The sequence below is a fragment of the Chaetura pelagica genome, unplaced genomic scaffold, assembly GCF_000747805.2.
Source record: "Chaetura pelagica isolate M959 unplaced genomic scaffold, ChaPel_1.0 scaffold46, whole genome shotgun sequence".
In the NCBI taxonomy this organism is placed as follows: domain Eukaryota; kingdom Metazoa; phylum Chordata; class Aves; order Apodiformes; family Apodidae; genus Chaetura; species Chaetura pelagica.
In genome coordinates, this window is record NW_009954102.1 from 2,930,580 (window position 1) to 2,944,471 (window position 13,892).

The 13,892-nt window shown below is 42.2% G+C and overlaps 1 protein-coding gene across 1 annotated transcript in view; it reads right to left on the minus strand.

The window, feature by feature from the left end:
* Positions 1-5,336: 5,336 nt before the first annotated feature.
* The window catches only part of LOC104392935 (chromosome unknown open reading frame, human C2orf43), an 85,255-nt gene continuing 76,699 nt past the window's right edge, over positions 5,337-13,892 (minus strand). The window contains exon 6 of the mRNA XM_010002381.1: positions 5,337-5,528. Within this exon, the coding sequence (XP_010000683.1) occupies positions 5,337-5,528 (192 nt within the window). The remainder of the gene's footprint in view (positions 5,529-13,892) is intronic.

Sequence of the window (13,892 nt, forward strand, 5' to 3'; positions counted from 1 at the left end):
CAGGACATGGTCTGACTTGGACACCTACTGACTTAACCCCAAAGCAAATGCCCAGGTCCCTTATGCAGCAAAAAAATTGGTGCCTGCCAGGACCTCCAGAGGGAGATCTGGTACCCCTACATTTAGATATCTAAGTTAGACCAGACAGGGAATTTTAAACATCTGTTTAGAGAGCACTGCTTCATGAATTGGGGGCAAATTAGGTGGGACAGCTTGACTTCACCTAATCCACATCTAGTGAAGTTAGTTTTAGTGAATATGTTAACTTCAGTAGGTTATGGACCAGCATCTGCTCCATACTTCCCTGAAGCCTCTCATACCATCCCATGTAGTTTTCTGCAATGCAGACTCGTTCAGGAGGTGCCTGGGGAGATCCCTGGGACATGTGTTTGCTGTCAGGCTCAACTGCACTCCCAAAATATTTAGTATGAGATGTTCATCTTAGTTTCAGTAACTGATACTAGACAGGCATGTTTTCACTGCTGCAAAATCTTCCGCCCTCATTATCACAAAGTGCTAATTCCACAGGAATCCAGCTATGTTGGACTGTCCTATTTTGAAACAAACCAGTAGGGATATTAGGATAAAAGGAAACTCCTGTGTTGCAAGTATTTTCATGCTGAAGTTCTTTGCTCATCCCATGTCACCTCTTCTGCCCCAGTCCCAGTCAATTGATCACTTGAGTCTCCCTAAGCCCGTGAGGGAAGGGACTTGTTGACTTTATCTGAGGCTCTACTGAGGTTGTAATTTGAGCTAAACACTCCAGTTCAACCTGGATGCTTAAAATCCTGGGCATTTTTAATTTTTTTTCTCTTTTTTTGTGGGTGAAAAAGTTCCTTCCTAATGAATAGTGATGAGTTGCTTTACTCCTTGTGTGGTGAGAGCAAATGATGTTCACAGTTCAAAACATTTATACTCTGTAAATGGTGTCCCTGCTTCTAACAAGTTTGATTGGATCAGCTGGACCCTTATCAGATTTTAAGGGTGTCTCTTATGGAAATGGAAGAGCTGAGTCCTGACACTGGGAAAGCCTTTTTTTTTCCTCCAGTTCCAAGCCATCTCATCTCCATACACAAGGATTTCTCTTAATAAATGAAGCTTGGGGGCCTTAGGATGAGTTTGTTGAAGATGTTCGTAAACTGGGCGGGGGGGGGGGCACCCCCTGCTGCCTTTTCCCTTGTGAATTGCTTCACCAAGGATGGCCAACAAATCCCCCTGGCGTGTCTGGCTGCCAAACCCTGCAGTCAGACACAGTCAGATGTTTTAAACACTCACCAACATTCCCTGACCCGCTGCAAACCACGTCCCACAACACAACTGATTTCCTGCAAGCACGTTGCTGCAGTAGGTGGCAAACCCGAGGCCATTCACCATCAGCTTAAGCACTTGAAAAAGCAGGTTTTAATTAAATCTCCCCCTTCCTGTCCCATCTGAGCATTGTGTGCTGGCCTGTTTCATAACTCCTGCACAAGGCTACCGAGGGCAGCCATGGCTTCTGGCAGCTGGCTCGTGCTGGGAGTGCTGATCTGCTGCTTGTACTCAAACCCCATCAGCTGGTCCAGAAAAATATACTGTTTTAATAGTTCCTGGTCACTCACAAATGTTCTCTGGATTCTGGTTTTGTAAATGTGCCAGGCCAGAGAACGTTTGCCTGCAAGTGAAGAGCCTCAGAGACTTGCTGCAGTTGGGAGTCTGAGTATGACCTGTGACACAGAGTAGAACGAGTCTCTTGGGTCTAGTAAGTTTATCCAAACCCAGTAACAGTTTGAGCAACTTTATTAATGATAACATTGAACATCTTGTTTAAAAGTCTTTGCTGGCAATTAGCTAGACCAAGGAAAGGGGCGGGGAGTGGATGCACACATGAGCCCATTTGCTGTAAAATAAATACATAAATGACCTCAACTGCAGAGAAGAGATTATCTGTTGTGGCTCATGTATGCAATCTGTCTCCTGTGAGTCAAGAAACTGGTGTTTAGCTTGGAGTCCAGCTCCAAATTCTTCACCATAAACACTGGGCAAGCACTCGTCAAGCTTCCTGAAGGGACAAACCTCACTAATCCACACACTCCATAGAAAGCAGCAAACACGGAGCTGGAGGGAGCAAAGGGAAACTGACTGATTCTCTTGGAGTGGCTCTGGATAAAAATGCTCAGGTCAGGTGCCTACCACCCACTTAGCAGATGTCTCCATTGCATGTGAAATTCGGGGTTTGGCAAGATTATTTGTAAATTCTGTATGCATGAAGTAATGAAGAAGGTGAACTAAGACTAAACAAGTTATCAAAATAAAGAATCAAATTACATTTTACCATAAATGTCTTTATTTTTGTTATCAGAGCTGTGATTTTTTTCATAAAAGGTATCAATCTAGCAAAGCACTTGAACATGAGTCAAAGTCATTGAAGCTAGCAGGGTTACTTGCCTGGTGAGAACTAAGCACAATGTGAAGGACAGAGGTTAGGTGCTGCTGCATACAGGCAATCCTTTTGCCACAGGTTTCACAAGGATTCTAAAATAGTCTAAAACAGGCAAGACCACACTGTGTTTTCATGGTAACTTGGCACATTTGGACCATAAACACTTCTGACCCTCTTTGCTTGGGGTCGTGGTGAACACCACGGGCTTCAGAGGAGCTGGATTCTCCTTGTGTGAAGATCTGCTCCTCTCAGGAAATACAGCTTTGAAAACTCATCCCGTGCTCTTTTGCAGTGATGAGAGGAGCTGGTTTTCAGCTCTTAGCCTTACAGTAACAGCTTCTAGGAGGAAGGGAGCACTTGAATCAGGATGGTTTTGATAGCCTTAGTGAAAGTTCATTTAAGAAAATCGTAAGGCAATCTCCTACAGTAGGTCTGGTCATCACTGACCAGCTCTAATCTCAGCTTAGGTCTTAATGCAGCCAGTAGGATTTATTATAACGGATTAACATCTGTATAAAAGGCATACACAAGTCAAGTACAAGTATTGCTAAATTAATTCCTCGTACAAAGTATATGAATAATGCACTGTAAACAACTGCTTCTCATAGGTGCTTCAGTTTCCAGGCTTTAATAGTTTCTTGTCATCTTTGGTTAATGCACGATTTTTCCTGTCCTCAGGAGATCCACTGCAACAGCTGAACTTTTACAAACTGTGTCCTTGCTCGATTACCTGATCCCATATACTTTGAAGGGAGAGTATTTTGTTCAACCAGATCAACGTGTTAACCAAAACAACCAAGTGAACTGTATTTTTTGTTGCCAACATACATACATGCATATGTGTGTATAGATACGTGTGTGTGTACATATATATATATTTATGTCCACATATGTGAACACACAGCCCCTCACTGCCTCAGGGAGCACCTAGGCCAACAGATGCACTGAACATCTGCCACAAGGCCACCCAACAGGGATGCATCCCAACATCTGGGGGTGTTAAAAACCACACAGACACACACAGCTGTGGACTTCCAAAGTGAGTACAAGAATTGTTAGGATCACGTAGAAAGAAGGAAAGTCCCACGACTCTCCAACAAACAGAATCAGTTGCATGGGCACAGATCCTTCACTCTGAATGTATCTGGCTCCCCCCTCGTGCTGCTGCAACTGTGGTCTCAACATTCTTGCCTCAAGCACCAGCCTCTGTTGCAGGACGTGGCAGTGTCACCTGAAAATCCACTGGCTGGTCTCAAAAGCTAAACCAGTTTCTGATGCAAGGAAGGTCACTTAAATCCACTCTCTGTCTGCAGGTTTGAAAACTAGTCCAAAAATATCCAGAAACTGAATTCTATTACAAATTTAGTGAAAGGTTCAAGGGGGATTTAGAGAGAAGTGGAAGGTGTGTGTGTAATTGTGTAAGACAAGTAAGGAAAGAATCACTCTTTCTGTACCACAGTGAATGTTCCTAGGACTACACTGAAACTGTCAATAAATCATGTAAGTTAGATACCAAAGGCATCAGCTAAATGAATCTGTTTGCAAGGGCAGGACCTCCCCTGGCTATATTCTGTAGTGTTTTGTTTATTTATAAATGTCTCTGTGAACTCCACAGGGAGACTATTTCACAGGTTCATGGCTAGAAAGCTTTTCCTGATTACACTTGGCTCTGTTCCCCTTGCATTATTTTCATTTCTAGCTATTGCCTGTAACTCCTTATGTTATCACAACTGGTAGGATCTTTGATTCCAGCTTTTCTGCTGTCTGAAAGGGAGAGGGATGAACAAACCTAAGGAACAGTGCATTTCTCAGCAACGGTTCTCAACATGTGGTGCCATTTCATGGGTGCAACCATGGCAGAGCAACAGCCATTTGCTCATGGTGGACTTCCCTAATTTGTGGCTTGGCAGAAAATCCCATCCTTCAGTCCTTAGAGGAAAGAACTACAACTCAGGCATGCACCAAAGCTGGTTTAATTCTTTGAAGTTGCAAGGCAAGCACTGCTCTTCTGAACTTCATGAGGAGAGCTAGCCCACCTCTAACTATTTATACATGGATTCTGTGATCCATTTTCACCTCATAATACTGCCACTTTTGACCTTTCCCTTCTCTACAGTCAATCAAAAAATTAAACACTTGGCCTTGTGCCAGAGAAGAGCTCCATAAGGATTCCCTTGCTGAGCAGCCACAGTTGCCTTACGGGCTTTCTAACATCCTGTGGAGCCCTGGCAGTGCCCTAAACCCCTTCTGAATCTTGGGAGAAACTGCACATCTCATCTCCACACCTCCCCTGTACTCATCCTGAGCTCAGCCTGACCAACCCCATCTCACCTGCAAAAGACAACGTTAGGGTTGTCCTGGGGCCTTGGGCCGCTCAGGTTGTCATTCCCCAGGGTTACATGGATGGATGAGATGTGTAGAAGGCCAGGTCTTTCACAGCACACCAGGATCCATTGCCAGGATCCATCCACAACAGGATTTTTATTCTAACAAAGCAGCGTGGTATTTCTAAAGCAAATCAGCTGGACTGCCCCAAACCCACCCCTGGCCATTCTCCAGCAGGTGAGTGAGGTGGCACTAACTCATTTACACTTGTGGCCAGTGAATCTAATGTCGCTGTTGTCTAGAGTGCGAGCAGACAATAACTATTCCACCCTTTGCCAAGTCCTGCAGAGTCCTGAAGGCATAGGATGAAGGTCCACCACCACCATATCAATATAACTATACTTTGGACCAGCCAGTCTCTCTTCAACGTTCTCTAAAACATCTCAATAGAAAACAAACCATAATCTATATTAAACAGAAAAAAATAACAGGGCAGACTCTGTCACCAAAAAAAAAAGAAAAAATTAAAAAAAAAATATTAGGTGTTCACAAAAGAATTACATCTTTGTCTTCTTAACCACTGAACCTGTGTTTATAATTTGGTCAAATCATCCTGTAACCAGTCAGTGATCATGGCAGCCATCTCCTTGCTGGCATCCAGCACGAAGGCGTGGCGGAGCCCCTTCTGGCAGAGCCGAATGTCCCCCTCTGGGAAATCCAGCTTGATCTCATCGTAGTAGTGCTGAGGACACCAGCTGTCTCCAATGCCATAGTAAAAAATCAGCTAGAAATCAGAAAAACAACATGTCAAATCATGAACTGGAACAGTTACTGATGAAGCCAGCAATACACAAACAAAGATGTGATGTGAGGAACAGCAAGTGGGTAGTTCCTGGGTGTTTTCAAGACTGCAGGGAGGATGAAGCCAATTATAAAGCTCTGTGCCTCAGTTTCCTCAGCTGTAAAACAAAACATGAGCTTAATGCTGAAAACTGAGAGCTGCTGATGAAAGGCTGGCTGTCTTAAGAGATTTTTTAGTATGGATCAAAACATCTAGCTGTCCATACAGTCCACCTAGACAAGCTGATGTGTTTTCCCATGCTATTAGCTGTTTTCTATGTTAGCTTTGTAGCTATTTAATCAAATAGCAAAACTGGTTGCTATGCCGTAGCTGAAAGGGCCAACCGTTATAGCTTTCTTCTGGATATGAACTAAGAGAAAGCAGGAGGTTATTCCACATTTGTGAGGAGCTCAGTGTTACTGGTGTCTGCCAGGTGTGATCTCAAACCACTTGCCCACTTGGGGCCTTAGGTGGAGGAGCACCCATTTTTCTTAATCCCAGTGTTAGGTGTAAAACAGAGGTGAATCACTCAACCGTGTTAGAGTAACAGCAACTACAGTCATTCTCAGGAGCAAGACTTGTTTTTCTTGGAGAATATGATAATCGTAGAGTCTTAGAATCATAGAATGGTTTGAGCTGGAAAGGATCTTTGAAGGTCATCTAGTTCAACTCCCCTGCAATGAGCAGGGACATTTTCAACTCGATCAGGTTGCTGAAAGCCCCATCCAACATGGCCTTGAATGTTTCCAGGGATGGGGCTTCTACCACCCCTCTGGGCAACCTGGGCCAGTGTCTCACCACCCTCAACATAAACCAATGATTCCTTTTATCTAGTCTGAATCTACCCTTTCTCAGTTTAAAACCATTACCCCACATTCTATTGCAAAAGGCCCTACTAAAAAATTTGTCCCCATCTCTCTTACAGGCCCCCTCTAAGTACTGAAAGGCTGCAATAAGGTCTCCCTGGAGCTTTGTCTTCTCCAGGCTGAACCAACCCAAACTCTCTATCTTATTTGTGTGAAGTGACAGAGCACAAGCACGGCCCAAACTCAACGAGCAATTTTCTTTTGGGTTCTAATGTGGAGCTAAAACTCTACCAAAGCACATTTTGTTTTGATGTTGCCCTGATAACCTTGTTCAATGAGAAACACGAAACAGGTGCTACCTGGACTCCCTAAACACAAAAGTAATAAATTCAAGGCAAATATAATATCCAAAGAAGTGTCTTTTCTTTTGGTCAGAAAAACCGAATGTCACTGTTTCCCAAGTCATCATTTCCCCTTGTTTTCCCCTCAGCATTGCATGCTGCAGCTGTGGCCTGCAATTTCTGTGAAGTATCTGAAGGGAGAATGGTTCCCTGGGAGAGAGACAAAACCTATGGTCTTAAAATTACACAAAAGATTAATGACAAGGACTCTTTACACTAAGATGTTTGAACACAGGTACCAGAAGGATGCTGATTGCTCAACATCTCACACACACAGCTTGGCCCACTTCCACTACTCTCATTTGTTTCATATTTCATTTCTGTACTTCAGTGAATAATTGAGCAATGCTAACATAAATTAGGGCCCGAGATGTTTGCCTTTCATCACAAAAATCCTCAATTCAATTACTTTTGTAGCCTTGTGGAATACAAATACATGTACCCACTGGGGCAGGGGTGGGCTAAGAGCCCAGACTGCATTTCACAAAATGTTACAAGACTTTGTCTAACTTGCTTTTCTCTTGTTGAAGCCTACCCAAATTTTGGACATTACTCACTATTGGCTGTATCCAAAATATAGTATCTCAGTTGCATGGACACCAACCCAAATGATACTTCCACATATAAATAAAATATAGAACATAAACCATCCCACGCTAACGAACGCTATTGGTTTCCTTTGTCACTCACTAATTGCTGGAAGCAAAGGATGTCATTTGTTTTAGCACAACATTTCTTTTGATCTTGCCTTTGATTCATAAATCACAGGATGTCACAGGAGCAAAAATTCTTAAAGAAAACCAATGTAAAATGGCCAGCTGCAGCCAAGCCCTCTGAAAGCCAAACATCTGACCAAATCAGGTTTAACCAACAGATATGAAAATACAGGTTATGAAACAGAGAAAATAAGAAATGGAGCCACTCCAGTTTAATAGAGTAGTCCTTGAAATTATTAGGCATTTCTATAGGCCAGTCCTACAGTTTCACCATGTGATCATTGAGAAAAGGATGACAAGTCATCTCCACTTAGAAAGGTGGATACAAATCTTGGCTCAGTCCGCACGAGCTGCGAAATGGGCTGTTCTCCAGGTAGGGTTGGGAACTTGAGAACTCACAGATTTGGAAATGCCTAAACGAAGGATTTATGTGAATTCTTAGATTGCCTCTGGTACATTTGCATGACAGTTTCACCTTTCATTGCATGATCCAAAGGATCCTTGATTCATCCCATCCACTGACAGGACGACGTTCAGCTGATGAGCTGCTGTTGGACAGTAATTTTCGTTTTAAATTCTGCGTGTGGTCTGAGGATTTATTTACTGCATATTCCATGGTTTACAGACAGAATTTATTTTCCCATATGCATTCCTCTGGCACGCAGCACTACAGGATTTACGTTCTCAAGTTTGTTAATTTAGTTTTGCAACACCTTACTGGCCATTTTTATCTCCATTTTTGCAGACGAGAAGCACAGAAATTAGTATCAAAACACATATATGAATTTGAAAGTATGTAGTGTTAGTCTGAAACACCCAGAGCTGGTTAACAGCTGGGATAAACCATCTATGAAAAATATTAATGACTTCACCAACAGCCCAGTCTTGCCAGTTTAGGTGCCTTTACCACGAAGCTGTCCATTTTTACTTCATATAGTTCCTTTCAGCAGGCATTTTACTGCTGCTGCCACAAACGAGGCAGGAGTTCAGCATCCTGCTGTCTCCTTCACTGCACATTGGTTATTAAAAGAGGAGAAAGGAAAAGCAATGTTTTTATTAAAGATGGCCCCTTCATGCACACATTAAAGGTTCCTGATTTAAGATTGGTGCTCTCAAGCTTTGCAATGCTTGGCAGAACTTGTGTATAGAGTCTGGAAGAGTCTGTGCCCTTTCCCCATGCCACACACAGCCACAAAATACAGATGTTAGGATGTTAACTTATTTTCCTAATATATTAAGACAGATTCATTTTAGACATATTGAAGCCAACACTTCCAGAGTCCAAATGTTCTCATCTTCATTTGAACACTAGGAGCTTTGCTATTGCAGCACGTGGGCAGGCATCGTTAATGAACCATGGGCACATAAGATCTTCGTGAATGGAAGGAAACACTGGAATGCTACAGGATTTGCATGGATCTGTTCAGGATATGCCTTCCTGTGGCCTGTGCATGGCTGTAAAGATGTCCTGAGTCAGCACAACCACTGCACCAGCTGTGGAAAACTGCTGTCAAGCTAAGCATTCAAAAACAGTGAGTCAGGCTCCCCCCAAAATGAGATTAGCTTCAAAATAAACATATTTACAAAACAATAAATAGAAGATACTTCCTCTTTTTGGTCTGGGCTTCAACTTTTCATTATTTGCATTTTTTTACTGTTCTGCCACAAGGGTGAGAAGATGTTTTTTTTAATTCTTTTGGAATATTGAATGCTGAGACTTTCAGCTATTTCTGACTCAGAAGGGAAATGGCAGCTACCCCAGGACAGGAGAAAGACTTTACATGATTCCTGATTCCATGCCCTGCTTGCTATGAGTGGCTAAATCACGTCCTCTTTCAGGATCTGAAGATGAGGGTAGAGTAAAGGGGGATGTGGGTTATCTTTGCTGGCCGTTTCAATACCACATTTGAAACAGTTGTGCAATGTCTAAGTTTCAAATAGTTTTAAGGTAACAGCTGTTCTACCATTAAATTGCTCCAAAGCATTTTCAGCCTTAGCTTCTGTAAAATAAACTACAAATCAGAACAGGGCTCTGTCAGCCCAGCACCCTGTATGTGTACTCAGACACTGCACAATGATGGCAGCTGCTAAGTAAACATCAGAGGAATCTGAGATTCATATCAACAGGATGTTTACATTTTAAAGAGTTTGTAAGAAAATAATAAAGATTTCCTGCAGTTGACTCCACTGGCACTTGTTTTGGTATCTATGACAGTTCACAAAAGTGTAAATTGCAGAGAAAACTCTTCTATGCCCCTTCTGTAGCTGTCATAGGTCAGCACTGGAAAACAAATCCAGAAAAGTTAAATATTAATTGAGTTTCCTCTATCTCTCTGGAATTTGGTCCATGTTCTAACAACTTCAGGATCTTATTACACGAGCAGGCACCACTCCAGCTGATGGCAAGGAGTGAAGGACTGATCCCTGTGGATATAAACGAGCAGCACACGTGCAATGGCAAGGAAGACTGAACCAGTGTCCTTGCTGAAATCCTTGCCTCTGATACATCAGCTTTTATCAGGATTACTCCCCCGTGCATTCACAGGTTGAGACAGCAGCTTCTCTCTGGATGACATCTCTCAACAGTAACCAGTGATTGGTTTCATTTGCTCTTGGATGGAAACCAGTTTAAAAGGCATTAGCCCCAGAATTAATTTTAGTTTCAGTCAAGGTTTATAGAAAATGACTTAGCTTCTCTGGAATGATGAAAGCGTCTCCACCTTATCCTGCCAAATAACAGTACAAATGACATGGGAACAGGCTGGCTTGGGACATGCTTTTTTTTATTTTTGGACTTGCTTCAGTTGTACTTTGGCTTAACTAATCAGTTTCTGTTAAGAATTTGAAGAGCTGGCATTGCCCTAGGAAGCTCCAAATGCTTTGGGCTCTGGTTTTCTGAGACACTGTCTTTCTCCTCTCGTGATCCTGCTGTGGCTGAGATCAGCCAGTTTGATGACAAGATCATTGGAACTTGCTTCCCAGTTTGTTTTACCAGAACTGGGACTTCTCAACTTTCCAAGGGCAGTGAGAAGCCAAGCTTCTTCTGCTGGACTGTTTTGAGAAGAGGCAGTTGACAGTCAGGGGTACACAACCCTATTTTTAAATACTAACCTGCAGGGCTTGTAGCGAAGGTGTAATGGGTAGTTCAAATATTTGTGGTGATTTTACTTAACGTAAGGAACATGGCCAGCTCTGTTAACCTAACATAAATTATAAACAAAGACAGCTTCCCTATGTGGAAAGGGAGTGGAGAAACATTTCACATTCATAGAAATTAAGATGCAAACCCTGAGGCACAACCAGTGGGGCTACTTTGCAGATGTGTTACTGCTCTCCCTGGTGTCAGGCACAGTGTTCCACCAAACAGGCTGGGTGCAGGCTCCCTGTTCTCATGCCTTTCTTAGTGTTAACTGGAAATGTGGTAAAGCAGGGAAGGGGAAGGGGCTTCTCTTTAACTTTGCTGCAGTTTGTTAGCAATGCTACCAGATGCTCTGCACCTAGACCCGAGAGACCAGGCAAGGCCACTTGTATTTCCACTTTGTCACAGACAATGAAGGCTCAAGCTCCATGCAAAGCCAAGTTGTGCTTTTGTAAAGGATGCACAGGATTTATCAACAAACCAGGGTGATGAACTTATTTACACTCTGTTACTTTTAAAGCCTTTAAAGTGCTTTGAGGGTATATATTTAGATGTGTCAGGAAGATGAATATTTCAGAAGTCTGTGTGAATATCAAAATAAAACCAATCAGACCTGAAACCACTATTGAAGCAACACCGTGACCAGGCCAGGTTCTTCCAACCGTATTTACAGCAAACATTATTTCTCTCTTTAATATCAGCCTGATACTGCCTACATGCAGTGGGACTTTATCTAAGGTGAACCAGATCTCTCTGCCCACAGCAGGATCAGCATCTGGCAGGAAATGGCCAATCTGTTCACTGCCCTGCAATGAGCAATCTGGCAGAGGGAGGGAAGGTGAGTGAGTAAGGGGTAGCAAAGGTTTGACAGTAACTTCTTAAGTATTCTTCAGAGGCTGAGGAAATATTGCTGTCTTTGCTCACTGTGTGTAGCACACACCTTATGCCCACCCCAAAAATCCTGCAAGTTCATGTCATTGCTTCTTGATTAGAATAGCACACAGATTGAACAGTGTTAACAGGAACTCAGTTACAAAACAAGGTAAATATCCCAGGTAAGTATGTTGCACATTGAACTTCAGTGCTCATGGGAGTCCTTTTGCACCAAGGAGAGAAACTGTGGATCCCTGGATTAGGCACTCTGTGAGCTTCAAAGAGAAGGTTGTTCTTGTGGTTAAATGACACAGGCACCACAATCCCCAAGCACATGTGCAACTTCCCTAACTTCAACTCTGCACCTCCAGGGAGCACAGGCCAAAAAAGATGTGAGACCAGCCAAAAAAGGGGTGTTTTTGGCTCGAGAGAGCACTTTGCACCTATTCAGAAGGAGTGTTTGGAAGGTTTTGCACAAATGTAGGCAAGCAAATCACTCAGGCTGTGGGCAGGCAAAGTATTTGTAGGATTCTTTTTGCCACTTATTTTCAGATCATGGTCCTCTCACTGGGAATAATCACTAACCCCCTGTGGGTGTCTACAGAGACTCGAACAAAAACACTGGGCAACATGAAAATAGCTGTTTCAGGGGTCAAAATAGCTCTTGTTGTTCAGGTTTAAAAAAAAATAATCCTCTAGCAAAGACATTTTTTTTCAAAAGAAAAACCTAGCACTTTTCTGGGAAAAGAAATACTTAATTTTGGCAAGTTTCACTCCAAATCTCTGCATGTCCCTGTTTAGTCGATGTACTCTTGGAGAACACGTTTTCTATGGTATTATTGGTGTGATATAAACTTGTGTTATCTTAAATTCTAAATACCCCACTGAAATAAACAGGAAGTGATAAACACATACTTCATTAATCTGATTTTTTTCAGAACTGAATTTCTTCCCCACCTAACCATCTAAATAGGGATGGTTATAAGCCACCCACAATGCAGACTTCCTCAGTCTGAGTAAAAACAGGTTCATGTGTCCATAAACTTCTAGTTTATACTTTTCTCCATTCGATTAAAAATTATACTTCTCAGACAATAGAGGGTTGGGTTTTTTTTCTTTCATCTTTGTATCTCTACTTCAGATGTTTCCTGTCTTTTTCCTTACACAATCCATGTATCTGCTACACGACAGCACTGCCAAAATGAAACTCTAGGATCACAGAAACCATTTTTTGGTTTAAACAATCTAACCAAAAGAATTGTGATTTCCAGTTGCTGGAGGAGATGATTTATGGTCATCAGAAATTAAGAACCACTACAAAAAGTTCATTGCCAAACTGATTCAAAACTTCTTGAAGTCTGTGGGAGCTCTCCTATTGATTTAGGTGGGCTTTGGAGCAGATCATACACTTAAAAATAGGACTACTCTGTATTACACATGGAACAATGAACAAAACATATCTAAATAGATATAAAATCTGAGGGTGATTTATTTTTTTTAGACAAACCCCTAGTTTTGCCCTTTAATGCACTATCCTCTTGATCACAACAGGTATATAAAGCTACTTGGGAGAAAAAGAGTCAGTAAGATCAAATCTCAAAATAAAGCAATGCATGTGGCATGAGGCAGACTTCAAAAGTTTAGTGCTGTCAAGAGCTTCTATATGGAAATATCATGGTCCATCCCAGAGGAGTGACTGCCCAACATAACCATCTTCCCTTTCCTTTTTCAACTTTGATTCTATCTGTAAAAGCTCAGTGATGCTCAATGCTGATCCATCTTTTAAGAATACAGAATGACACCCACTTCCTTTTGTGCAAGAATGACAAAAAACTTCCTCTAGTTCAGCAGTATCTTTGCCTCCAGTTTCTGTTAGGAAAGGGAGTTGGTGTTATCACAGTGAAAGAAGGTAGCTCAGCTGGCTTAGACACAATCAGCTAATGATAATCAACTGCCAAAGCTGAGCAAATCTTATAACCCCTGCCTTATTTGTCTGGATTTTGTGATTCATCACAACTCCCTCTGCCACTGCAGTAAGAAGCCCACATTCATGTACTGCTCAATGCAGATGGACAACTTCACAGTCAGTATTTTAAAGGCTTTATCATACATTACTTTGTTAGAAGACAAGTCTCCATCCACCTCACAGAGTTCCACTGCTGTTTAATGTGCACAACGTCTGTCTTTAGAACATTATAAATGAAATACCTCACTTAATTATCCAAACAATATTCCAGCTCCCATTCTTTCAACATCACTCTGAGCAATTAGCATTGTCATACTAAGAATCTGGGGACTGCAGATAAAATCTTCCCTCATTCCTAACTAATTTTAGTCAGGCCTGGGCATGGAAAGAATGGAATAATTTAGTG